At 44.6% G+C, this 26,259-nt stretch overlaps 1 protein-coding gene and 1 long non-coding RNA gene across 5 annotated transcripts in view; one reads left to right on the forward strand and one right to left on the reverse strand.

Moving 5' to 3' along the window:
* The window catches only part of ECI2 (enoyl-CoA delta isomerase 2), a 379,316-nt gene extending 375,953 nt beyond the window's left edge, over positions 1-3,363 (reverse strand). The window contains exon 1 of one of the 4 annotated variants that reach the window (XM_085607188.1): positions 3,239-3,363. Coding sequence is in view for 2 of the 4 variants with exons in the window: in XM_085607185.1 (XP_085463311.1) it covers positions 1,342-1,370 (29 nt within the window). In the remaining 2 variants the exon portion in view is untranslated. Of the gene's footprint in view, positions 1-1,341; positions 1,803-2,324; positions 2,344-3,238 lie in introns of those variants that run through there. The other 3 variants (XM_085607189.1, XM_085607185.1, XM_085607187.1) reach the window with 3 other exon arrangements.
* Positions 1,565-25,027, forward strand: LOC146823000 (uncharacterized). Its single transcript, XR_014962116.1, has 2 exons — positions 1,565-1,653; positions 23,552-25,027. It is a non-coding gene; the product is annotated as an uncharacterized LOC146823000 (long non-coding RNA).
* Positions 25,028-26,259: the final 1,232 nt, after the last annotated feature.

Below are 26,259 nucleotides of genomic sequence, written 5' to 3' on the forward strand. Positions count from 1 at the left end.
AGAGTAAATGGAGATAGCAAACAGAGAGGCAGAGGAATAAACAACAAAAGATTAATTATACCACCCTGTAAAACAGCATTATAATAGAGACAACCTCGTAAAAGGCTACACATTGAAAATAGAGGAGTGCGGCTCCATAGAAATTCCATTGACAAATTGAGAGGGATAAACCCCAAATCGACAACCTGAAAAGGTCAAACATTGAAGACATTGAAATGTTGAGAGTAGCAACACAAATTGACAACCTCACAAATTGAAAAAACATTGAAAAGTTTAACTATTGAGAGTGACCATTTGAAACTGTGAGTACAGTAGTAAGTACAACACAATGTAGTTCCAAGTAGGAAATACAACTGGAATACATGCAAATTGATAAATAAATTGAGATACACATTTCCTACCAAGAAATACTGGACGCGTGCATATACACTGATAATTGAGTAAATAAGTTGATATGTGCAATTCCTACAGAGAATACTGCACGCATGTAAAAGTAAACTATGCAAAACTAAGCAAAGGTAACTTGACATGCAACAAATTGAAAAGTAGAGGAAGATTGTGGAATTGAATGTTTGAAAACGCGCAACCTGTAAAACAGAAAGATGTGAAACAGTGCGTTTAAATGTTACAGTAACATGCAAGTACATTGATAATTGCATAATTAAAATCTTGAGGACAAGATCATGTAATGGTTAACCTTAAATGCCATTTTTAAAGAGCACTGGACAAACTGTGCACAAGCAAAATAAAGATTATTGCATTTGAAATTGAGCATATTGAACTAAATGAAAGAGAACACAGCGCAGCTTGGTCTTTGACCTAGTGCTAGAAACGTGGAAAAATGAAACACAATGTAGCCTTACATCTTATAGATAAGGACAACAAACTTGTAAATAAACATTGGTGTGCCTGTCACCGCAAAGAGGTAGACAGGCGCTCAAATAATGTCAAATAAGCATTGTAAGCCTAAAACATGCATGTTAGTTAACCAAAGTCAAAGGTGTGCCTGTCACCGCGATGATAGACAGGCGTGGCGTGAAACATTACTAGAAGACGTGAAGAAGAATACTCGCAGAAATTAAAACCACAGAAGATGGGATGGTCTCCAATTTAAAAATAAAAAATAAAAATACCAACTTGGCACACTAGATGGCAACATAACCTTGTGAAGAGCATTGAAATAATGAAACCCAGATCATGTTGAAATGATATCGTCGCTCCAATAAGCCTAAAAATTGTGTACTGTCTAATAGAGAATACCTTCCAGTTACTCTTTCATTATGTCCAAATATAAAGTGGCACAAGGTAGACCAATGACACCGGAAGGTAGCAAACACTGACCTCTGTAAGACGATCCATCTGATCATCATGCGATGACCTTCTAGCGCTTCGCTTCAGAAAATCGAATGAAAATAAAACTCCCACTCGTCACATTAAATATCGCTCCAATGATGAGGAACATGTGGAAGAAAGAACACTTGAAACAATATGGATAAAGTCCAACTTCAAAATGGAGGCACGCAAATGACGTGAATGCTGGATGGCTCACGGTGCGCTCCGATTGCAGAGCTTCCGTAGGCAGCATAGATGACCAGCATAAATCAAGACGTCACAAGAGGCTCCTGAGTTGCTCCGCGCGACATCGTCCTCAAGGTAAGTTGCCCGTGTAAATTTTGAATATTTAAACGAAGCGCTAGTCATTTTTTAACTTGCCACGAAGTAGGAACAATAACACCAATTCTGAAGTGAAGGTCGAGGACGTTTAGTCCAAAGTCTATTTCGCAACAATTTATCGAGGAGATGTCTCAATCTAGAAGAAACAAACTGCAACATGTGTTCTGTGGAATTACGGTGCAGTATACAACAAGCATGAGCAAAGCCAGTAGGTTTCGCCTGCAAGATATATTGGCTTTGACAATGTTTGTTAGACATGTTGCACAGCAGCGCAGGCTGCTGTGCAACAATGCTTAAAGTAAAGAAAATATTAGCGTTATGAGGCGGCCAGCACTGGCCATGTAATAGCGCCTTTTTTCTTTACTTTAAGGCATGTTGCAATTCAGCTTGCGTTGTCTAAAAAAACATTGACAAAGCCAATAGATTTCTCAAAGGCGAAACCCATCGGCTTTGCCAATGCTTTTTTCAAGGTCTGCCTTGTCTATCTCTCCTGCAGGCCAGTGAGTAAAGCGTGATTTGGGAGAGCCGACAGTTGGGATTTGCGTACATGGAGTGATTTACAAGTTATAACAATATCTCCAGAAAGTGAGAATGTCCACAGGAGAATAAAACGTGCAGCTGTGAGAACCGTCACAAAATATATTTCTCACCTCAAAAGGTTAGCAAATAATTCTTGTGTGCAAAATCCAGAGGTTCTCCAGCTGCAGAGATGCAAATTGCCATCTCTGGGAGCCAAAAGGCTTGAAGTCTTGCCTCACGAGGCAGAAGGATTGTACAGAAAGCCGTCAACGTGAGGTGTCCACACTGTGCAAAGGGTGAAACGTGGCTAATGCAGCCATGACCCGCGCCCTTTACCGCCCCCCCCCCCCCTATCATACAAATAGCTGAGCACTGGTGGTGCAGCTGGTATGCGAAGGGTGTGGGGGCGAGAAAGTCAGAGAAGTGGAGAACGTGCAAGCTCCAGATAGCCGACATTTCATCAATTGATTTTTGTTCGGCGAACCGTGTCAATTATTAAAACTAGGTTTTACAAGCAATCACACGGTCTATTTAAAAAAATGGAAAACATGTTTCAAAAAGGAATGCATTCATAAAACCAGAGACAGCGCCATCGGCACGTAGTATGTTGTACATTAATAAAAATAAACACTAGCCCTGAGCCACTGGCACAGAGTACATTCCAAAACGGACAAAAATAAACATGTTAACACAGAAATTAGCACAAAGCACATTAGAAAACAAAGACTTGAACTAATACACGCAAAATTATAACGTGCCAAAGCGACGGCAAACCTCAAACATGGTTTACTATTTCCCAAGTGTGGATTTCTGACTGTAATGAATCATCTGTGCAACGAAAAGTCAGCTTAAAATAAACACTTGCAGAGAAAGCATTTGAACCGAACCAAGACCTCAACTAATACATACGCAATTACAAAATGTTAAAGCAACACGTAGACTCCAATAAAATAAACACTTGCACCAAACCACTGGCATAGAGTACATTAGAAATTAAAAACCAAATATTGATAAAATAAGTGACACCAAAACTCAAACATAGCACCTGCAGAAGTCTGCAGTGGAAGTACTCTGGCCACTGTAAGGAGAACTTGGTTCAGGCTCCACAGCAGTACGAATACTCTACTGAAGCCCAGGAGTAAACGAAGGCGAGGAGGAGGCGCTGACCAATAGGAAGCATGGAAACGAGACCCACGTGGGAGATAGCCAATAGATAAGTAACATGAATGAAGCCACATGGGAGCAAGCCAATGGTAATAATGGCCGGGATCCAAGCCCCTTTAATTTTCTTTTTTTTTTTTTTTAAATACAAGAGATTACGCAAGCACAGTGCAAGTGCTGTGCAGGCGAAACCTAAAACGGGACTTGGGTAACTTCCCCAATGTACTCAAGACCATAAAACTGTTTCACTGGGAAGACCCCAATTCTACCCACCAATCAGATGTTTTGCCTCTTATCTAAAGGCCCAAACCAGATAACTTTATATGAATCATGATCACTTTTATTTATTTCTCTATCAGTCTCATAATGATCCATGTCAAAATCTGTATTGGCACAAGTATGGGAAGGCATTCATTAGTAACCAAATTGGAAGCTCCTTGGCAGGAAGGCCCAAAAATCTACCCAGCCACCCGACAAGACATTTGTTCCTTTGCTGTCCTCAAGTTGGTAGAATTAGGACCCATCTGACTACAGGCAGGGAGTGTTTCTTCTCCCTCTTTTTGACACATTACAGCTAGTATAAGTAACGCTGAAGAGGGTTTCTTTGACGAAATCTTTGAACTAAAATTTCTATAATTTTGGTAATATCGGAAATAGAACAAACATTCTGTTGTACTGAATCCTTTTAAAAGCATTTATATTGTATTTAGATATTTGACCCTCTTCATCTTGCTCAAGGGAGTAGTTCTCTCTACACATTTTAGTGTAGTAAATAATTTAGAATGGGAAATAATTGTTGCTACTTGTTTGAGAAAAGGCACGTTAACTCAATTAGTGCGATTTAAATAATCAGAAAGCAAGCTCAACTCACCTGCCATCAGGGAAAAGAGAACAATCGGTGTCCGTCTTCAGAGAAACACCCCTTGGATAGAGCTTTCACAACAACAACAATAATGCTGGGAACCTGTCCAACTCTGCCCTCTACTAGAGGGAGGTCACAGGTGAAAAGAGCTCCGGCTCGGGTTAGCACTTGAAAGCACACTCATAAGGGAGCACTTATGCAAAACAAACTCTCCTCAAGATACAATATTCGCTGAGGCAAAACATTGCTGCTTACTATTCAACAAAGGGCAGCACACTCCGAAAGGGAAACCGAATGGTCTTATTTCGCCACATAGAAAAGCAGTAAATGCCATCAGACAGCAGGCACTATAGCAAAAAACATAATGACTAATTAATGTAATATAATGCTAGTATATGTTAAGATACTGACCTCAGGTGATCCAGGGCTCTCCAACCTCTGTGGTTTCTCAGAATGGGGGGGGGGGGGGCAGCCTAGGTGACTGGCACCCTTTCTCTACTCTTCTCCCACCAGTTCAGTGGTGGTATGCTGAGACTGGTACTCCAGCCCAGCGTCCGTACCATTAGGCTGGATAAGATTCAGGGGAAAGTCCTTCCTCATCCTGCCCTCCTTCCAGTGGCTATGTACCCTCATTTCGGGAGCAGTAACCCCAGGCTCCAGAACTGTCAGGGCACTTGTGGCAGCCGTTCTGCACAATTCTCCCACCAGTTTCAGGGCTGCTAACATGCAACTGGTCCCCCAACCCAGCTCTGTACCCTTACACTGAGTGCGTACCTGGCAAGCCAGGGATTGCGTGGGGGGATTACCCCTCCCCCCAGGGAAAACATTCTTCATGTGTTGTGCGAGAGTCTGTCTGACGCAGGTCTTCCAACCCCAATCCATCTGACAGAGCATCAAGTCCTCCTGACCAAAAATTGCGTCACCAGGGTCATTCCTTGGGTGCTCTGTCCTCGGAGTGGGCAACCTCTGACCCACTGAGGATTGTCTCCCCCTCTCACACCTCTATCTGGACTCCTCTCCAGAGTGGACCTGCGAGACCACAGAACTGGTGGGATGCTTGTGGCAGCTCTTCTGACACTATGTGGCCCCCTCAATGGATGTCCCGCCGGTACAGACTAGGCCCCTGTCCTGGTGCTCCCTCTTGGAACCATCCAGGCTCTGGGACAGGGTTTTGGGCAACGTGGGCCTCTGCCCACCCCTACCTCTCCTCCTAACCTGAGACGGAACATTGGACTTTCAACCCATCCCAATACAAAGGTCCCTATCTGGGCGACTGCGAACCACCCCCGCCTCCCTCAGCTGGCGAAAGCCTGAGCCACTCTTCAGGATCACTCCCAAATGTCTCTTCAGAACCTCTGGCATTCACCCAAAGGCCTGCCTCCAGTACCAGCTTACTGGGGTCAGAGAACTCACTTCACCGACCAGGTGTTGGCATAGCCCTGGAAAACAGTGACTGGTCATATGCTCTCCAGCACTCTAATTGTACAGCCCCTTCTGTGTGCGCACCATACTGCCCTTCACCCAACCATCCAGTGCCTTGGAAAAGTACCCCACATCATCCCCCCCATCTGCTTAGACTGTGTCTGACTGCCCCTGAAACTCAATCTACCCTCCTCTGGGGTGACTTCATACTCCCAAACCAGGGTTTCCTTTATGGGGGTACACTTCCTGTCACTCCCTTCTAGAGCCAGTAGAGTGTCCCTCCCACCACCAGGAATATGACTCCCTCTGCCAGTTCCCCAATCCTCATCGGGGCCTCTGCACACCACCTGTTGTTACCTCATATGATTGAGCCCACTGGTGTGTGTCACCCCCTTCCTTGCAATTCCTGTGAACCTCTTCTCCAGTTCTGGCCCTGGTACTTTCGCTGACACCACCTGTGCTGGACTCGGCCCTCGTGGCATTGAACTCCGGCTCCATATCTCAGTCTCAGTTCATGATCAAAAATCATTTTTCTCTCCTCCATGGCCAATGTATCCTTATCTATGGCCAAGGCCTCTTTTTCTGCCTCCCTTTTGAATCTAGCATGTTCCAACTTGAACTTCCTCTCTTGCCACCTGTCCTCCAGCTCCTCTGGGGACAGAACTGGAGAGGGAACACTGCTGCATGCTCTGGAGGGAGCTCTTTCACCATTCAGGCAGGCCCCCCACCCCACAGGCGATTCTGGCTCCTCAAGCCATGCCAGGTGCAGATTTTATTCCTCCTCCCCTACAATTTTCTCCTCAGGGTGCTCATCAGCCTCCAGGGCTGCCGACCAGGCCCACGCTGCCTCTTGCGGCTCATCCTCTCTAATGAGACCTTTAAGAGAACACTTGGAATCCCTGTAGAACGTTTTGAGCTGAGGCACCAACCACTCCTGCTTAAACACTAACTCTGCAGCTACTGCTGATGGTTCACCAGACTGAGACATGATGGTGGGTCAAACTCCAGGGTTGCAGGAAAAAAAAAAAAGAGAATAAACAGTATGCTGGCACGTAATTGTCTGCAGTATGGAAGTAGTGTACACCAATCACTGTATACAATGTAAAAATACAAGTCCCAACCCCCCCAGCTGACCCCCCAATGTTAGAAATGGTGTCTCTAGTTGGCAGTGGTTTGCACCCTGTCCAAGTAGGGAACCTCACCCTAGTCAAGGTAAGGAAGTCACACAGCCAAGATAACCCATGCTCATGCCCTTGGTAGCTTGGCACAGGCAGTCAGGCTGATCTCAGAGGCAATGTGTAAAGTATGTGTACGTACGCACACAGCAACACAGTGAAAACACTACAAACTGAGTCCACACCAGTTTAGACAAGCATTTGCAATGCAATAGGTCTCGGATTTATCAGAGTTTAAGCTATCGGCATTGTAAATGACAATGCCTTTTTTTTTTTAATTAACACATAAATAAAAAGCATTTTCATTTACAATGCCGATAGGCCAAACTCTTGCAAATGCGAGACTTATTTCCTTTCAATGAAGCGGCCACCATTTTCCCAGGCTGATTGGAAAGTAAAAGCATGCATGGCACATTGAATGTTGCAGGGAAGCATGTCATGCAACGTGTTGACAACGGAGTTTTAATATAAGGAGTGAAATATGTAAAGTTCCTACCCAAGGGTCATCATGTGTTTTGTGCCAGTGTCGCCTTTGGGACCTTATAAGTGTTTAGCTAGAGCTATTGGCTCTGCCAATGCACAATTGTGGTCACAGTAATGTTATGTTCCAACAACAAAAAGGCATGTACTAGGAGACTGGCACTGCATTCCATTTTTGTTAGATTCAGTTAATCTAACTCTAGTAAATGCAGCATTTTCCCACCAACCCTTGTTCCTATAAAGGCTTTTAGGGTGCTTTCTAATTTTCACTACCAATTACCCCTGGTTTCAGTCATTTTCAAAAAATCATCCAGGCGCTCCTAACACACATCAGAAATCTTGAGAACATTCAGGAAAAGTACTGCAAGCCACATGCTCCCATAGAATTTTGAAATTATGAAAATGGCTCACGTAAGCAATCTGAAACCGTAGCAACTGACGTTCAGGTGTACTAGAAAAAAAATATCCGCCCTGCACCTATTATAATAAGCATAGTAGGCATTGTGTATAGAGCACAGTGCAGCATAAAACACGCTGCAGTGAAGAGTATTGTTATGTTATTAAAATGTATAAAGCGCGCGATTACCATTCCGGTGTCCTGGCGCTGAGCATTGACTACCTAAGCAGATAACATGACTAAAACTGAGAGAAGAACCAAGTCTTGAGACCCTTCCTGAACACACTAATGTCAGGGGAGTTTCTTAGTGAAAAAGGAAGTTCATTCCAGAATCTGGACGCACTGGTTAAAAAGCTTCTACCTCCCCAGTTGACTTTTTTGAAGCTAGGGGTTTTCACTAGTTTTGCGCCCATTGATCTAAGGGTTCTGGGTGGTATTAGTCACACAAAGCAAGCATACTGCAGAATAATACATTAGGCGCAAAGCTTGCTCCAGTGAGTGCACAGAACACCGCAGCTAAAAGCATAGGGACTGAATACACTGCAGTCAAGTACAACAGACACAATGAACACTGCAGTCAAGTAGATTAGACACCGCGCGCAGTGCTGCGAAGTACAGAAGTCCTACTACAGTGGAGTACATTGGTAACCAGGCACAGTGCAGTGAATGAAATCCGAGAATTCACTGTGAACAGATCACAGGGACAGAAACATTACAGATAAACACCAATCACAGCACCAACGTTTTCCTCAATCTTCTACAAGTAAATCTAATGGATAGAATCTCCTATATTTCAATGCTTAAGACAAACAACTGCAAAATAGAAGTTAGCAGAGTGGCACATGAAAGAGAATGAAGCGCCGTACCTCTATTTTGATTTCCAGAAATGGCGTCCATCCATTTTCCAAAGCTTGAAGGCACACAGCAGACAGCTAGGAAACCTGCATCTCAAAATTTCCAGGAGAAGTATCACAACCTGTAGCGTGGCTCCTCACAAGAGCCAGTTTGCTGTGTGGCCTGTGGATCTTGCCTACGGTATGGGCCTGCAGGAGGACTCCTTCCTGCCAGGTGTGAGGGTTGAGTCACCGCATGTTCCATTTTATGGGCGATTTGTGCAGTTTTTAATATAAGCCATGTGTGTTAAATAAGGTCAACTATTTTACTTCAGACGGAGACTGTGTGTGAAACTGCCCACGAATGAGTGACCTAGTTGTACAAACCGCCGCTATTAACGTGAGCCATGTCACAAGGACTGACCACATCCTGCTTTCAATGAGTTCCGTCTAAGGAGCTCTGCTGAGCAGGGAACTGACTGCCTGGACGGCGTGGGTGACGCGCTGCGAGCTTTGAAGGGAAACCTAGCTTTGAGGGGGAAACTGTTTTTTTAAACCTTGGATGCGTGTGACTGGAGGGCACGTCTCGAGGAGATATTTACTTTTTCGGCACGGCGCATGATCATAGTTACATTAGCCCCTTTACTGTTAACCTCCCTTGCAGCCAATTGATGCCTGAGCAGAGGGGGGAGTTAATGATTTAATGGATGTATGTATGAGTTAGTGGACGGAGAGTGAGCTGATTGATTGAATATGTATTTTTGGAAGGTGAGGTAAGTGGGAGGGAGGATGCTTTGTTTTGCTCTTGCCCAGTGCATTTTGAGCACTTTGTTTTGGGCATATGCGTGTGCTTTCAACATAGTGCTTTGGGAGTTGCCTGCCTGCCTCCCAGCGTGTGGAGCATGGTGTTGGGCCATCTCTGTCTGGTATTGTCAGTAATGCACGTGGAGCACTGTGTGATGGCGCTGAAGCAAAGCACCAGAGGATGCTTCGCTCCCGACCTCAGCCTTGCCTTACGCCACATAGACGGTACCTGCATCAGTTGGGGGGGAGCAGGAGGCGATTTGGCATCTCCCAATGCAGCCTCGGCATGTGAAAGGTTGCCTAACAACCTTCGGCAAGGAAGTGCGGCCCTGCCCGATTCCTGGAGAACATGTTAGCCAGACTGGAGCTGCTACAGCTGCTGGGCATCGTGGAAGAGGTCCGCTGACATTGCTAGCTGGTATGTCCCAAGCGAGACATGGGCAGACCCACCTGCATCCCAGTCAGCACCTCAGCCTTTGCAAGCAGCACCGGAGGCTCTGCATGGAGCGGGGGATCAAGGTACCCGCCTGCCCCAGTCAACCACACAAGATCGGGAGAGGTTTCCAGGCTGTTCCATGGTATTACTCGCAGCTGCACCTCGAGATCGCGGGCAGCTGCCTTATGTGCTTTCTGGCCATAGTGGGCCCCACTAGTCGGGCGAAAGGGAATCAATCCTCCATGGAGGTACCCTTCGGCTCGTTCCCCTGCAGCATTGCCGTACTTCTGTAGTAGGCAAATGCTTGTTTGTTTTAATTTACACTTGTTGCTATGCATAAACAGCACACAGTAAAACGTTTTAAAGTTTTAGCAGATGTTGCAAAGAAGGGACCACAGAATGGATTCGGCCAATGCAATCCTTGAAACGTGCGCGGCGGCAGAAAGAGATTCAACTAATCTTGCTTCACTTAGAAGTGATTTCGTATCCAACATTTATCAGAGTGGAAATCAGGCTTACAAACAATGTACGATTTGATTTTATGGTGCGCTGCCATTGTAACGCGGTGATGGTAGCGCTTGTGCTAGGAGGAAATATATGGTTAATAGTTCTTCAAAGCAAGCCTACTTGGAATATAAAACCTCTCGAAAAATGAACAATTTACCCTGGCCTAAGTCACCGAGGCAGGGTATTCTCAAATCAGCGGTTTGTGTGGCAGTGTGCCATTTGAATAGAGGACTCTGCGTGTTCCGTCTTGCGACGGGGGAGCGAGAAAAAATAATGCGTCATGCGCAGGAGTGTCTGTTTAGCGTCTGCTGCACGACGAATGCGCAGCTGCACGACGCATGCGCAATCTAGCCGGCTGGACAGGTCAGGCAAAATAAAGTGTGCGACTCAGCCAGCCAATCAGACGAGAAAACAAGCATTTCTAAATGCAATAGGACTCGTATTACGCAAGCCCTATTGCATTATAAACAAAAGTGCGTGACTCCAAGACGGCATGATCGGGAGTGGGGCGGTGAGGTGGGGTTGGCAGAGAAGTTACAGGCTGCGGGAGGGAAAGGGGGGGGGCAGAGGAACAAAAGAGTTTGCAAAGTAAAGGGGCTGATGGCCATGTAACGATTAAAATGACGACATGGCCATCAGGAGGAAGGACAAACAAACCAGAAACAAATCCGAATGCAGCATTTCTGATTAAAGCCAATGAAAAACATGGACAGAAAGTGGGCGGAGCTTCCCCCACTATACTGTATACAGCATCTCTCTGACGAGACAGCGCATACGCTGCCTAGTCAGAGACCTAAAAAATAGCCAAAATGTATCTGAATAAAACCAGATCAAAGCATTGAAAAACCAACATGCACAAGTCAAAATATCACTTTGCAATAGTTAAGCAAGTTTAGTTAATTGAAAATCAATGGATGCGTTTGTTTTAGCACTAAGTACCTTCGATGCATCAAAAATCAAATACTGTGCAAGGCTCAGGGGAGGTGCCGGAAAAGCAATGTGATGCATCAGTTCCTTACTATACACTGGAGGTGATATGTCGGTTCCTTACTGCTAGCGGAGGTGATATGCTGGTTTCTTACTGCTAGGCAGGGGAGGTGGTGCGTCGGTTCCTTACTGTCAGGGGGAGGTGATACGTCTGTAACTTTCAGGAAGTGGAGGTAAAGCGTCGACTTAAGACACGTGGCCTTGGTTCCTTACTGCGGTGTTGATGAAGTATCGGTGTCGAGGGACAATGGGCTGAAAATCCAGATGTGCTGCGTTAATGTGACAGCGGCAAAGCAGGGCTGCGTCGATTTTTCGAACCACCAAGCAGGTGCTGTGTCGATTCCACAGCTGCCAACAAAGTGATACGTCAGTGCTCGGGACTCCAGCAGCAACGATTTTTTAGAAGGCTGCGAAGGCGAGCTGGGGTCTGCGGTGAAAGCCGTAGTTGACACACTGAGTTGGAACCACACTTTTTAGCAGGCAGCAGCGATGCGTTGATCTTGTGCAGCGATGTGTCGAGAAATAAGGCACTGGAAGTCGATGCGTGAATTTTCTCCTTAAGATCACCAGATTCTACTTCCAAGGGCCCAGGAGCTCGATTTGGCACCACTTGGCAAGTAAAGACTCTCAGCAGACTAGTCCAGGCTCTGCTAGATGAAGTCTTTGATAGCCCTGAGACTTAACAGGAAGCAGGCATGCACAAGACCTTGGAGAACCTTGGAAGCGGGATGTAGAAAGCAACTTTCAGTCCTTTTACTCCCAAGACAGAAACAGCAAGCAGCAGGCCAGCACAACAAAGCAAAAGGCAGAGTGGCACTCCCTCCTACAGCATCCAGCCCTTCTTCCTGGCAGAATGTCCTCAGTCCAGAAATGTTCTGAGTTTGGGGTGCCGGAGGGCCAATACTTACACCATTTTCGGCCTTTGAAGTAGGAAAACTTCAAAGGAAAGTGGTTGTAGTACTCAAGACACTGCCTTTCTCTGACCTGGCTCCAGACACATTACAGGGGGGTGGAGACAGCCCTGTGTGAAGACAGGCACGGTTCTATCTGACAATTCCTCCTACCACTCTAGCTCAGGAAGGCCCATCAGGATATGCGAGGCACACCTCAGCTTCCTTTGTGTGATTGTCTAGAGTGACTGCACAAGAGCCCAACTGTCATCCAACCCAGATGAGTATTCTACAGACAGGCAGAGGCACAGAATGGTAAAGCAAGAAAATGTCCACTTTCTCAAAGGTGCATTTTCAAACAAGCAATTTAAAAACAAACTTCACCGGAAAATGTATTTTTAAATTGTGAGTTCAGAGACCCCAAACTGCAAATCTTTATCTCCTCCCAATGGGAAATTACAGTTAAAGATTTTTCAAGGCAATCCCCATGTTACCCTATGGTAACATGCAATAGTGAAAAATAAAATGATCAGTATTTCAATATTAGGACATGTAAAACACACCAGTACATGTCCTACCTTTTAAATTCACCGCACCCTGCATATGGGGTTACATTGGACCTGCCTTAGGGGTGACTTCCACGTAGTAAAATGGAAGGTTTTAGCCTGGCAAGTGGGTGCACTTGCCAGGTCGAAATGACAGTTTAAAACTGCACTCTCAGACTTAGCAGTGGCAGGTCTGAGACATTTTTGCAGGGCTACTCGTGGGTGGCACAATCAGTGCTGCAGGCCCACTAGTAGCATTCGATTTATGTGCCCTGGGCACACCGGGTGCACTTTCGTAGGGATTTACTAGTAAATCAAATCTGTCAAAAATCTATCACCAATACAACTTAGACAGAGAGCATATGCATTTCAGCACAGGTTAGCTGTGGTAAAATGCAGAAAGCCCTAAAGCCCAAAGAACAGGTCAGAAAAAAATTGGAGGAAGAAGGCTAAATGTTTGGAGAGAACGAAGCAAAAAAGGGCCAGGCCCAACAGACCTTGACTAGTAACAGCAAAAAAAGGATTGTTGCACACAGTCAAACGTGGCCCTGAATCAGTTGCGTGCCTATTTATTGGTGGTTGTTCTTTATGACTTAATTTGTAATTTCTATTCCCCTAGGTATCATGGAATATGCAGTTTTTATGCCGCCTTGGCTGCGGTTAAATTAAAGTAAGATGCAAAATGCATAACAAGAGCCTCAAGTCTTGTAAAAAAAATTGTTCTTTGCAGTTTCTTTAAAAAAATGTTACATCATAAAAACTACACTGCAACAATAGTTGTATACAGGTTCTTAATCTAATAGAACTGGAAATAAAACAATATAGAAAACCAAAAATACTATTAAAAATGTTATAGCAATCTTTTGGAGTAGAATGCAACGTCATTAAGTCTATGGCTGCTTTTCTTGTAGTCATGCCATAATTACAGGTGATAGGTTACATTTAGAACTTTTCCATCTCCTTCATTTCCAGCTCTTCTAAATGACCAACATTAGATGTATAGAGAGAGGGCTGACTGTCTTGTGTTTACCTGCAAATGTTCGCAGTATGTGCCTAACTCACTGAGCCATTTTACCCAGTTCAAGTTTATGATCTATCGAGCAAAGAATTCTCTTTGCAATAAAATTACTAGAGCACTGACTATCTGAAACTTACACATACAGCTGCATTCATATAGTAGTTAACATTTATGTTAGAAATTGGGATTCTGGTTGGCAGAGGTACGCACGCTGTCCAAGCAGGAACCACAATCCTAGTCAGGTCAAGTTAGATCCACACCATAAATTAACCTGTGCTCACACTCTAGTAGCTTGGCAAAGAGCAGGCAGCCTTATAATTTAAGAGGCAACGTGTAAAGTATTTGTGCAACATAGTAACACAGTGAAAACACCACAAAAAGAAGAAAATAGATTATGACTTTATAAATAAAATAAGACCAAAATGGTAAAAATCCAATAAGCAGAAGTTGAAATATGAATTTTTAAAGATGCGAAAATAGCACTTAGTTGCGCTGGACTGGGGCAAAGTCAAGAGTTCAGGCCGACCACGATGGAGGGTGGGCCAGGTACAGGAGCCACACAAGGCCCGCTGAACAAAGTACCTTGATCCTTGTCACAACAGTGGGATCAGAGTTGATCCCACATTCTATTCGTCTATTTATTTATTCACGCCTTGGGGGGGGGGGGGGGGGGGGGGGGGGGGGTTTGCATCGGTGCCAGAGACAATGTGCCAGTTTTCTCCATGCAGTCGAGGGGATACATTGATCTTCCCACTCTGCAGCAGCAGCGATGCAGCAGTTCCAATTTGTTGGTTCTTTAAGTGAAGAGCTAGTTCAGAGTGCCATGCGCCAATTCTGCTGCCGTAACAGCAACAATGCATCAGTTTTGCTTCCTGCAGACAGGCGATGAGTCTGTTCGACTGAAGCAAGCACCGGAGTCCACTTCCAATGAACCATGCACAGTAGCATGTGGTGAGACTTTGATATCCCGAGTCTTAAACTCCTATGGTGAGCTTTCCACTGCTTTTCCCTTGAGGAACGGAGTGGCGCAGGGTTGCATATTGGCTCCACTTTTATTCATATTGTATATAAATGAACTAACAGCCCACTTAACTTCCCGCCCTTCAGACATTCCTAGAATAGCAGTCACCTCAATTCCCCTGTTACTCTATGCTGACGACGTGGTACTGTTAGCCTTTAACCCCAACACACTGAGGCTACAGGGGGAGCTTTTCTCCTCTTTCATTTCAGACTTGAACCTGAAAACCAGCTATACAAAATTGCACATCATGTCCTTTGGACCAGAGAAGATGAGGCTGAATAAAATTAATCTCAATGGGCAAGACCTAATGGCCGTGGATAACTTTGTTACCTAAGCTTAACTTTTAGTTAATCTGGATCTTGGAATCCCCATCTGGCGCAGGCCAGCCAAAGGCTTTGCAGAACTGCAGGGGCTGTGTGCAATCTTTTAAGAACAGAGACTAGAGGATCTGTTCTTCCTTCCCTGAATGTATATAGCTCTGGGGTTTTAACATATGTGTTGGCCTCCAGTCTAAGTAAAACTGCATTTTTCAGTGGCTATTGTGTATACCACCTACCACCCCCAGTTTTAGAATACATTACGAATTGAATCAGGCCTATGTAGCTGAGAAAGTACACGCGGCGTCACTCCTACTTTGGGTTGGCGTGTGGATGAACCAAGCGCCAAAATTATGCAGGGACATCATACTCGATTGTCTTGCACACGAAAAGGCCCTCTCGTCCCTTGGTTAAGCTATATTTTGAACACCTTCGGAATCTTGGGCCGATCTGCCTGGTTCTCTGAACCCAATAGTATTCCTGAACGCGCAAAGGCAGAGTTGAAAATAGCATATATGGAATATAGTGCAGATCCAAGAACCAACACTGAGTTGGCAAAATCCTCATTTTAAACCTATCACAGATCTCTACTACCTATTTTACCTCCCGTGTACCTGTCCTTAGATCTTACAAGATGGGAGAGATCACTTATTTTCTGTTTTAGGGCAAGATACGTTTATTGGTCACTATTTTTTAAATCCCCCCCGATATTACTGATAATGCAGTCTCGCTCTGCCCCTGTGATAATAAATCTACACAACCACTCTTGCACTTTGTTTTTCTGTAATTTATACAGTTCTGCACGCAAGCATTTTATTCAGCCTCTGCTACGCAATCAGGCTTGCAACAGTAGAGTATCTTTGCTACACTTACAGTTTTTAAGCTCACATGAAATTTCTTATTTTGTGTGTGCTTTTTTAAAACCGGGTTAGGATAACTATGGATGGCTAATTTTGCATGCATTGACCCCCTATATGGTTAGACGGCAGTAGATCGAGGCGTTGCTTTCTTTTCTTGTTAGTATCAGCTTAGGGCAGATCGCGGACTCTTACAGTGGTTTTTCTACTCCTATCTGATCTGTTAATTGTATGCCTGTACGTGTGCTTAAGAGTATGTCTTTGTTTTGTGTTTTTCTTTAAACTTGGTTTTATGATGAAGTTAGCAAACGAAATTGTGTTGATGCAACTGCATTTTTAAGTGCTTTGAAATCAATGGACATTTTGATATTATTGCTATATTGTGGAATTAATATTTCATAGTATACACACTTCAAGAAGAGAGGGGGGGACAAGGAGCAAACAAGTAGGAAAAGGGGAAGGTCCTGTACCGGTGCTCCTGAAATTAGTACACGTACACAGTAGGGTAACAGTTCCTAAAGAAAACAATGACAGTATGGTCTACTGTGCGGAGGGGGAGGTGGGGGGCGGGGGAGGGTATCAGATAAGGTTCGAGAATTATGGTGTGATGGAGACCAGAAACTCCTGGATGGTTCTAGAAGTGCCCTCACACACCCTTGCGGGTGCAAAGCATCATCATCGGGCGGTGCTCCTCGTGGGGGTGGCGCTGCAGTCCCTCACGGGCCCTCGAAAGGGCTCTCTGTCGGAGATCTTTTGGTGGAGTCGCCGTAGTTGTGCGTGCGGGTGTGTGGGGAAAGGGGGGTGTAGTGATAGAGCTTTAAAAAGACCTAATGGTACCCTAACTATTTATTGGTGGGTCCAAAAAATCTACTAAAAGTCACGGGGAATGATGTTAAATAAACATTCTGAGTAGGGGGAGAAAAGGTGTAGATACGTCCCGCTGCTCTCGACCCGTTGGAGTGAGGGTTAGAGTGAGAGAGAAGGGGTGCAGATAGTGGTCAACCTGTTTCGCGCTGTTGCTGGTCCCTAATGGATCCTAGCGCTTCGTCAGACCAAGGTGGTGCCTAAAAAATAAGGGAAGGGATTCAGACAATAGGGGAAGATATTCTGTAATCCCAAAAACAAAAATAGATGATAGAAGGATCACGGATTATTCGTGTCCTTAGCGTCGAACCCGCAAAGGTCTGGGTCCACGCTGTGCCGGGTCTTGATCATCTGGGGCGGGGGCTACAGATCTGCCCCGGAAGTTCGCTGTGGTAACCTAGGGTGCCTCCAGAGTCGCTCTATCACTACACCCCCCCTTTCCCCACACACCCGCACGCACAACTACGGCGACTCCACGCAAGGGTGTGTGAGGGCACTTCTAGAACCATTCAGGAGTTTCTGGTCTCCATCACACCATAATTCTCGAACCTTATCTGATACCCTCCCCCGCCCCCCACCTCCCCCTCCGCACAGTAGACCATACTGTCATTGTTTTCTTTAGGAACTGTTACCCTACTGTATTAATATTTCATATACTGCTCTTTTATGGTCTATTCCACTTGACCGAATAAAGAAATTTGAATTGAATTGGAGATCTCTCTGGGTTCAAGCAGTCTGAATATTCCTCAGCAGGGGCAGAGGGTAGCAGGCAGCAGGACAACAGAGCACCAGTCCAGCAGAGAAACAGACCTTGTTCCTGCACAGCAGTCCTCCTTCCTGAAAGAGGTTCTTAACAGGTCCAGAAGTGTCTGATTTGGTGAGGTCATAGACACAGTACTTAAACACAGTTGCGCTTTTAAACGGGGGTGACTTCAAAGAAGGCCCTTTGAAGTGCACAGAGGTCCTTTCTTCCTAGCCCTTGCTCCATACTCACTACAGGGGTGCAATTAGACCTGTGTTTGCAGATGGGACACTGCCAATTAAGGTGTAAGTGTCAGCTTCTTCCTTCCATCCTGTCCAGGATGAGCCATCAGGATGCAGATGGGCACTCAGACACACCTAACCTTCCTTTGTGTCCGGTTGTCTAGAGGGAAAGCACAAAGTCAAGCTGTCACCCACCTCAGACGTGTACTGGAGACAGGCTACAAGCATATAAAGCCTAATGAGCAGAGAAAGGCCAACTTTCTATGGCAAGGGAGCCAGACTGAGTTGACATCCTTCCATGAATGGATAAACTCAAGACATGCAGACTTAAAATTTTCTGTACAATCTAGCATAACCAATTTAACCTTCCTGGACGTAGAGGTAATACCTGTAGAAAATGCATGGATGACTACACTGTACAAAAAGCAGACAGATAAGAACACAATTTTACATTTCAAAAGCGCAAACCCGAAGAGTCTAAAAGAGAACCTCCCATATGGGCAACTACTCAGAATTAGGAGGAATTGTTCCTTGACGTCAGAATTCGACGAGCATGCTGCGCGCTTTTGTGAAGAAATGCAAAAGAGAGGTTACTCTAAAAAACTGCTTAAGCACTCAACCAAAAGAACCCGATTCACGCCCAGAGAATGTCTGCTCCAAGTAAAAGAAAAACAGTCCATCTTGAAGAACTGGCATCTATTGGAGAACTTAGAATGCCTGTTTCCCAAACCACTCTTTGCATGGAAAAGAAATCCAAGCATTGGCCAACAAATAATTAGAGCTGACACCGCTTTGCCTAAACCCAAAAGTGACTTAATGACTCAATGGAATTTAAAGCCTATTGAAGGATATCGAAGATGTGGAAACTGCATCGCCGGTGGGAACACCAAAGAAGGTACAGAATTTGTTCACAACAGTATAAGATGGAAACATACTGAGTTCACAAACTGCAAGACAAAAAACTCAGTTTACGCAATAATCTACCCCTGTAAAAAAATTTACATAGGGAAAACCAACCAACAGGTCAACACAAGAATCACCCAACACCGCTCCAGAATTAAGAAAAAAGTTTAGACGGCACCCATGTATGAACACTTTGTGGAAAAATGCCACAATGAAACGCAATTCAAATGGACAGTATTGACAAGCTTAAAATCTTCAAAAACACTGACAGACATTGAAAACCTACTTCTGAGCAAAGAAGCATATTTAATTTTGAAATATAATAGCGGCACAGTGAGTTTAAACAATATGACAGAATTGACAAGAATATAAGCACTACAATGCTCAGGATGCACTGCTCTGCTGCACCTAAGCTTGCTAGCCCATATGGATGAATATGGTAATGAAAAACCACAACACCCATGATTCAAAGCTAGAAGCCATTGCTGGGATGTTCCAAACTGGAAATGCCATCGCCTCACTTCGAAAAACGTGATGAGAGCGAACAGAAGAATTTAAGGTAATGCGCTTGCCCCCAAGCTCCGCTTTTCAGATGAACACAACCTAATATTATCAGCCAAGTTTGAACACGAACTAAACTCTGTTTTTCAGAAAGACATGCCACATTAACTGAAAAGTACACCACAAGGACGAGAGCTGACACACAAAGCTTTTAAAGGTATGCCTTTGCCTCAAAGGATTTGCAAACACTGTCGGTAAACGCTAAATAATGAACACTTTAGTAAATCAAGCGTAATGTTTGTTCACAGCTCACAAATTTTCCTGTGAGTAAATTAACGCAAAGAAAAGTTCCCCGCTCTTTAATAGAGAACACAGCTTCCAGGTATGCTAAAAGCGTTTTAAGTAAATTCATTAGCGAAAGCTCGAAGTCTTCACTTAATTAATGGCCTGTCACCCTTTAAACAGAGTCGATAACTGAAACAAAAACATAGGCAGAAGTTAAACTACTCCGGCTTGAAGAAAAAGTAGGCTTTTTTTTATTTGCATGGTACAGTTTAGTACTGAACCACTTGTACATGCATACAATAGAAAGAAACAACACTAAAATGTGGCCTCTTCTCCTGTACAGATAGACAACTGAGCTGACAGAAAACACACTGCTGCCCAGGTATACTTATCAGTGTGCAGAGCTAAAGAGAAAGTTAACATTTTAAAAGGGAGCCAAAGTTATATGTTTCTTTAAAAAACAATTTTTTCTTTATACATCCTGTTTTTAGAAACAAGCAGTGCTGCCAAAAAATCAAGAGCCCTGATGAGAGACCACATATTCATTATTAGAGACTCGAAACGCGTTGGCTTAATCATGACATAGGATACGAACATGGAGGAATTATGAAATTATTTTTTGTCTATATACAGAGAAAAATCCCATGTATTTGACACCAATGTTTTCCCTGTGTTCCCTCTTTCTTAATTGAAACGTTGATGCATATAACATCTTTGAAATGTCTATGAAATAATATTTAGATATGAAATAATACTCAGACCTTGATGCTAAAAGTAACACAAGATCATCAAGATAATAGGATGTATGGTTTATGATTTTTATCATTCATGTTTGTTTATAATGTGTATTCAAAACACAATATAGCAGTTTAATGTTTTGTGAACCACTTGTACATAAGCACTTTCTGTATAAGGACTTTATCGTCTCTTTCTATTTTGAGTATATAACAAATATTTTTTGAAAAGTGAAATAAAAGGTATAAATAAAGTAGCAGATCAAATGAAAATAAATTGTTTGGTCTAGTGTTAATTTAAAGACTCCAAAACAAAATAGGTCCTGGCCTTTCCCCCTGTTACATGTTCATATACGGCCCAGTCAGAACCTGGTCCATTTGGCCTATCTCCCCTTGTTACCTAACTTTCTAAAAGGGGCATTTCTGAAATAGTAATGTTATGTCCAACTTTTACAACACAGAGGATTTATCAATACCATTCCAATTATATGAAACATGACAAATCTACTCCTTCTCCGAAATTACAGTTTAAAATTGTAATAAGGAATTCCGAAAGTTAACCTATAAAAGGAGTAGGCCTCACAGTAGTGAAAAACTAATTGGAAGTTTTCTACTGCAAGGACATGCAAAAATTAATAGTGCATGGCCAACGTTTTACAATGCCCTACACAATGGGCTACTTAGGGCCTACCTTAGCTGTAATAGTTGGGGAGTTAAAGGCTTGGCAAGAGGTTTTCAATGTCAAGTCGACATGGCAGTAAAACTGCACCTACAGGGTCTGCAGCGGCAGGCCTGAAGCATGTTTAACAGGCTACTTGTGCAGGGGCGGTTCCTCCGCAATGGCGAAGGAGTGTCGCCCACTGCCTCCTAGCCAGAAGCTAAAAAATAAAATGATATTTCATATCCTTTTTAAGGAACTGGCTCAGCCAGTGCATGCAGTGAGGGGCAGTGCTGTGGCATGGGAGGGGGGTAGAAGTGCTATGTGCACTCTCTAAGTGCCCATGTGTGTTAGGTCAACCGTTTCAGGGCAGCCAAACACACATGCAGACTTGCGTTTCTTTAACCCGGATGTATTGAACAGCCAGGTCTGAGAAATCCCACAGACTCTCTGAGCGTCTTTTCAGCCCGCTCAGGCTAATCCCTGTGGTGCTCTCGAACAGCGCAGGGATTGTCCAGGGAGTCTGTGACATAGTTGCCATGTCTGCTGGGACATAGAACAACCAACATGGGGCAGGAGGAGGCAGGCATCAGGTAAGTTTAACTTTAATTTTTTTTTTTTTTTATTGTTATCAACCTCTCTCCCAATCTGCGCTCCCCCTCCCGCGTTCCCTCCCCCCACATCACCACTTTTCCTATGTGGCACCCGCCGCTGTAATTGTGTAGGTGGCACAATCAGTGCTGCAAATCACTAGAAGCATTTCATTTACAGGCCCTGGGCACAGGTAGTGAACTCTACTACAGACTTACACATACATTAAATATCCCAATTGCGGATAAACCAATGTTACCATGTTCAGGGGAGAAGCACATGCACTTGAACATTGATCAGCAGGGGTAAAGTGCTCAGTCTTTAGGCCAAAAACAAAAATCATCAAAAAGAGGAGGTAAGCAGGCAAAAGGATGGGGGCCAGGTCAAACAGGATTACTTTAGAAGCCATCCCAGGGTCATGGGATGACCATCTAACTACTATAGAAGTTATTTTCACGTTGTTAGACCTGACACCATTGGCGTGAGTCTCCCTTCCATTTTTCGCTGTGTCTCCTCTGTTTGTGCTGGAAATAGATGCTCTGGGCGCTGTGCCACTGCCATTCAGTGCCACAGTGCGAATGCTCCCTGTGTAAAGATGACATGTGAATTGGTACATCCATGATTGGCTTATTTGGTTTACCTGTTAGCCCCTAGTAGCGTGGCCTGTGTGTGCCCAGGGCTGGTAAACCAAATGCTGCTGGTGGGCCTGCAACACTGGTTTGTGCCACCCACAGAAGCAGCTTGTAAAGTGTGTCTCAGACCTGCCACTGCAGTGTCTGCGTGCAGTCCAGAACTGCCATCTTTGCTGTGAAGTGCACCCACTTCCCAGCCCCTGAACCTTCCCTTGGCATCCTGTAAGCCACCCCTGGGGTAGGGTGCATTGTATGTGTAAGGTAGGACATGCTCTGATGTGTGTAGTATGTCCTAGTAGTGAATTACACCCTATTTCGTTTTTCACTACTGTAAGGCTACCTGTTCTCCATAGGCCAGAATGCGAGGTTTGGGCTATTACATTCTATAGTCCTAACTGACCCATAGAACATGGTAGAAAAACGAAATTATTATGCCTGAGCTCAGAATATTAAAATACATCTTTTAGTGAAGGTGATTTTTATATTCTGTGTTTGAAACTACCACTTTTAGAAGGTGGGTACTTTCTTGCCTAAGCCTTCCAGTGTGCTCTGCTATTATGTGTATTGGCTGTCTGTTTTTGGAGGGACAGGGTAGGCTGAGTCAGACCTAGGTTGAATAGAGAGATCTGCCTTGAAGTGAGGGGAGGGGTAGCTTCACTTGAATAGGGCTGTGCCTGGCAAGGTGAATGCTGGTTCCACCTCCCACTGTGCGTCTGAGGGCAGATTGTCGCGGTCAAACAGTACTCTTATCGGAGGAGTACTTGATTGAAGTTTCGCAGAGACGCTATGAGCCAACTTCCCTAAAAACCCTACCTTTCAACCTGTGGAGTATGTACTAGCACGAAGGCTAAAAGATAAGGTGCAGGGAGGAGGGCCTGATTGGGACGCTGCTTCTTTCCTGTTGTCGACCTGTGAGGCAACAGGAGAAAACTTTAGACTCTAAGGTTTATGTGTAAGAAGTCAGTCATTTCTTATTTAACTTTCCTCAGAGAACAATGAAGCATATGTCCTACCTGCGATACTCAGAGATTTTATGTAGCGTCCGTGGAGTCTTGTGACAAGAGTTGGGTGTTTAATTTGGTGAGTTGCGCGTCAGGTGGAGTTGCTCAGTCAACAGTTGAAAGTGTTTTTCCTGAAGTATAAAATAAAACAATATTCAAAAACTGACTATCACCAATAACACAGTAATTCACTTATTCACTAGTTCCCCCAATTACTCAAAAGTTCTCCTAAACACTTACTAGCACAGCTCCAAAGTCTTAGTACGTCACGTGAAATCTTGACAGGCATTAAGTTATAATAAAGAAAACTTTTTCTTGATTCTCTTTTAACATTGCTTTGTGTTATTTAAATGTGTCCTTTAAATTGTCTTTTCTTGCAAGGAAAAAACGTTCCAAAAATTATTTAGTGCTTCTTTAATGCTGTTGCTGTCTTGCGATGGGCGCCAGATTATAAAACTATTTCACTTAGCTTTCTATGTTTGATGTCTTTCAGGCTCGGAGATCAAAGGAGGCGTTTCGGGGTCAGACCTAGGTTGAATAGAGAGATCCGCCTTGAAGTGAGGGGAGGGGTAGCTCCTGCACTTGAATAGGGCTGTGCCTGGCAAGGTGAATGCTGGCTCCACTTCCCACTGTGTGTCTGAGGGCAGACCCCCTCTTTCTGAAAGGAAGGATGCAGCCTGGTAAACAAAGTGCTCCAGTGCTGGACAGAACTGGTTCTGGCTGGATTCAGAGACTTGTGGCTTCTAAGAACAAAGACTTTGGGGGTATAAATATTTGTGCCCTAACCCCTACAATTTGTATTGCTCCTGGACAACAAGAAGAACCTCGGTCCGTGTAACTACAGGAATCTGCAAGAGAAGGACTGTTCTTGTGCTTGTGTGCTGTTTCTTGGACTGGCCTGCAGTGGTTACTACTGGACTTGGAAGAAGAGGAAAAGGACTTTAAAAGAACTTTTATTTTTGCTACAGCAATCACCCAAGGGCTAGGAGAGAGCTAGCCTCCTGCAGGAGCCTCAGGCACATCAGACTCCACCACCAGCCTCCTGTTTCCTCCCAGCGAGGATTTCTATCTGCAGGTGAGGCTCCTGTGAGTTCCAGGGCTTCTAGTTCTACTGTAGAGAAAAGAGCGCTGAAAATCGTCGCTAACCCCCGTTAGCGAGCCGCTGCAGCTGGAAAGCGTGAGGAAAATCGTCGCTCTGCTGCCGCCGAGTGCTCGCTACCGGAGATCATCACATCACCTGTCGGCTGGCCCCAAAACGCTCGCTAACCCAAGTGCATCGCATCATCTGTCTGCGGGCCTGAAAGTGCTCGCTATCCCGAGGATTACCGCATTGCCTGTCAGCGGGCCACAAAACGCTCACTAACCCAAGTTATTGTATCACCTGACTGCGGGCCTGAAAACGCTCGCTAACCCGAAGATTGTCGCATTGTCTGTTAGCGTGCCTCCAAACGCTCGCTAACAAACGATCGCACCAAGTTCATCGCAGCGCGGACGCCGAGCGTTCGCCGTTTTCACCGCATCGCATCAGGATCGCTGCTCCCTTGCGGGGCGCCATTTTCTTTCATCGCAGCAAGATCGTACATGCAACAGGCTCGGCGCATCATCCTCCCTTAGCGGCAAGGATTTTATCGCATCACCGGCTTGGCGTGCAGAGGTTTGTCACTTTGTCCTGCCCGCAACCCAGCGCCTCATCCTCCCTTGCGGTAAGGATTCAACGCATCGCTGGTTAGCGTGAGGAAAATTATCGCTACAACTCCTTAGCGACATTTTTGTTGCTTTGCTACAGAATCCAGTTACCTTGTGAGTAAAAGGGTCGCAGAGACCACTGCATTGAACTGAACATCCCTTTGTGCACCTTGAACTATTTTTGCTGCATTTTTTTTAGAGTAAGCCTATTTTCTTAGTATTGTGGATTTTTACTGCTATTGGTCTTGTGTTAAGTCTATATAAATATACTTATTTTTTATAACTACTTGAGTGGTGTCCATTTGTAGTGTTCCTCATTGTGTTACTGTGTATGGTCATAAATGCTTCACACACTGACTTTGAGAAGACTAGCTGCTCGTGCTACGTTACCACAGGGTTGAGCAGGGTTATCAAAGGGTGTACGCTGCTTACTCTGACTTAGGAAGAAGGGTCCCTACTTGGACAGTGGCCAGCCATTGCCAACTAGAGACCCCCATTTCTAACATACGTCATCAGACATCATCAAGTTCTTGAAGTCCTCAGCAAAGTTTATAAACTGGAGCCTGATCAATTCAGGATGACTTGAAAATGGCCATTTGATTACTTCACAAGATAACAATCTTCCTGATGACCGATTAGGATTTGAAAATTAGGTTACGATTACTTCTTAGGCTGGCGTTTACATTTGTCTTTTTTCTATTTCACGTTTTTCAAACCAGAAGTTTCCCTCCATTACCAAATGCGGTTATGTAGCCAGACCAGCGAGGAGAGACAAAGAATAAGAGCTGCAGTGTTAAGCGACCCATTACTGATTACATACGGACTTGAGTTTTCAGGAGAGCGGAAGGGAGATGCAGAGCTGACCCTCATCAGCATTGGTTTTTTTAAGAGAGAGTTATGGCTTCCCACCTTCATACTTCTGGGCTGTCTCATCTGCGCTTTCAAAGGCGGGAGCCTCCCCAATCAGATCAGCTGGTGATTGAGGCACCCTATTCGAGAAAAATGACGCAAGAGGCTGCCCCTCATCCAGCATCACATCGCTACAGTGAAAAGGAGACTGGACAATTATACATCGGACCCAAAATACACACGTCCGGGTACTACTTGAGAAATGTACTGCTAACCTGACTTTAAGAATCCAAGTGGTCATGTAGGGAAATGTCTGGGCTATGAATGGCACGTACAAGGAAGACCAAGCCTCTCCCACTGTTGAAATGTTTCAAGGCCCAGCGAAGGTGCGAATGGAGTATTAGTGCAAGGTCAAGCCTGCTGTTGCAAACTAACAATTGGTAACAGTGCAGCACTTGAGTCCTTTGTGAGTGAAAACACAACGAAAGGAAGTTCACTACAGAGACATTGACCTTTTCTTTGCTTGCTTTTATGGACTACGTTGCAGGAGAAAGCGATCATGCTTTAAACACACGGGAGGCACACGGGAGGCTCTTACAGCAGATGTGGCCTTGCTAGATAATGTGTGCTTGATGTAAATAAAAACATTTTGTAAACAAATGCCTT

Source organism: Triturus cristatus, chromosome 5_2, assembly GCF_964204655.1.
Source record: "Triturus cristatus chromosome 5_2, aTriCri1.1, whole genome shotgun sequence".
Lineage (NCBI taxonomy): Eukaryota > Metazoa > Chordata > Amphibia > Caudata > Salamandridae > Triturus > Triturus cristatus.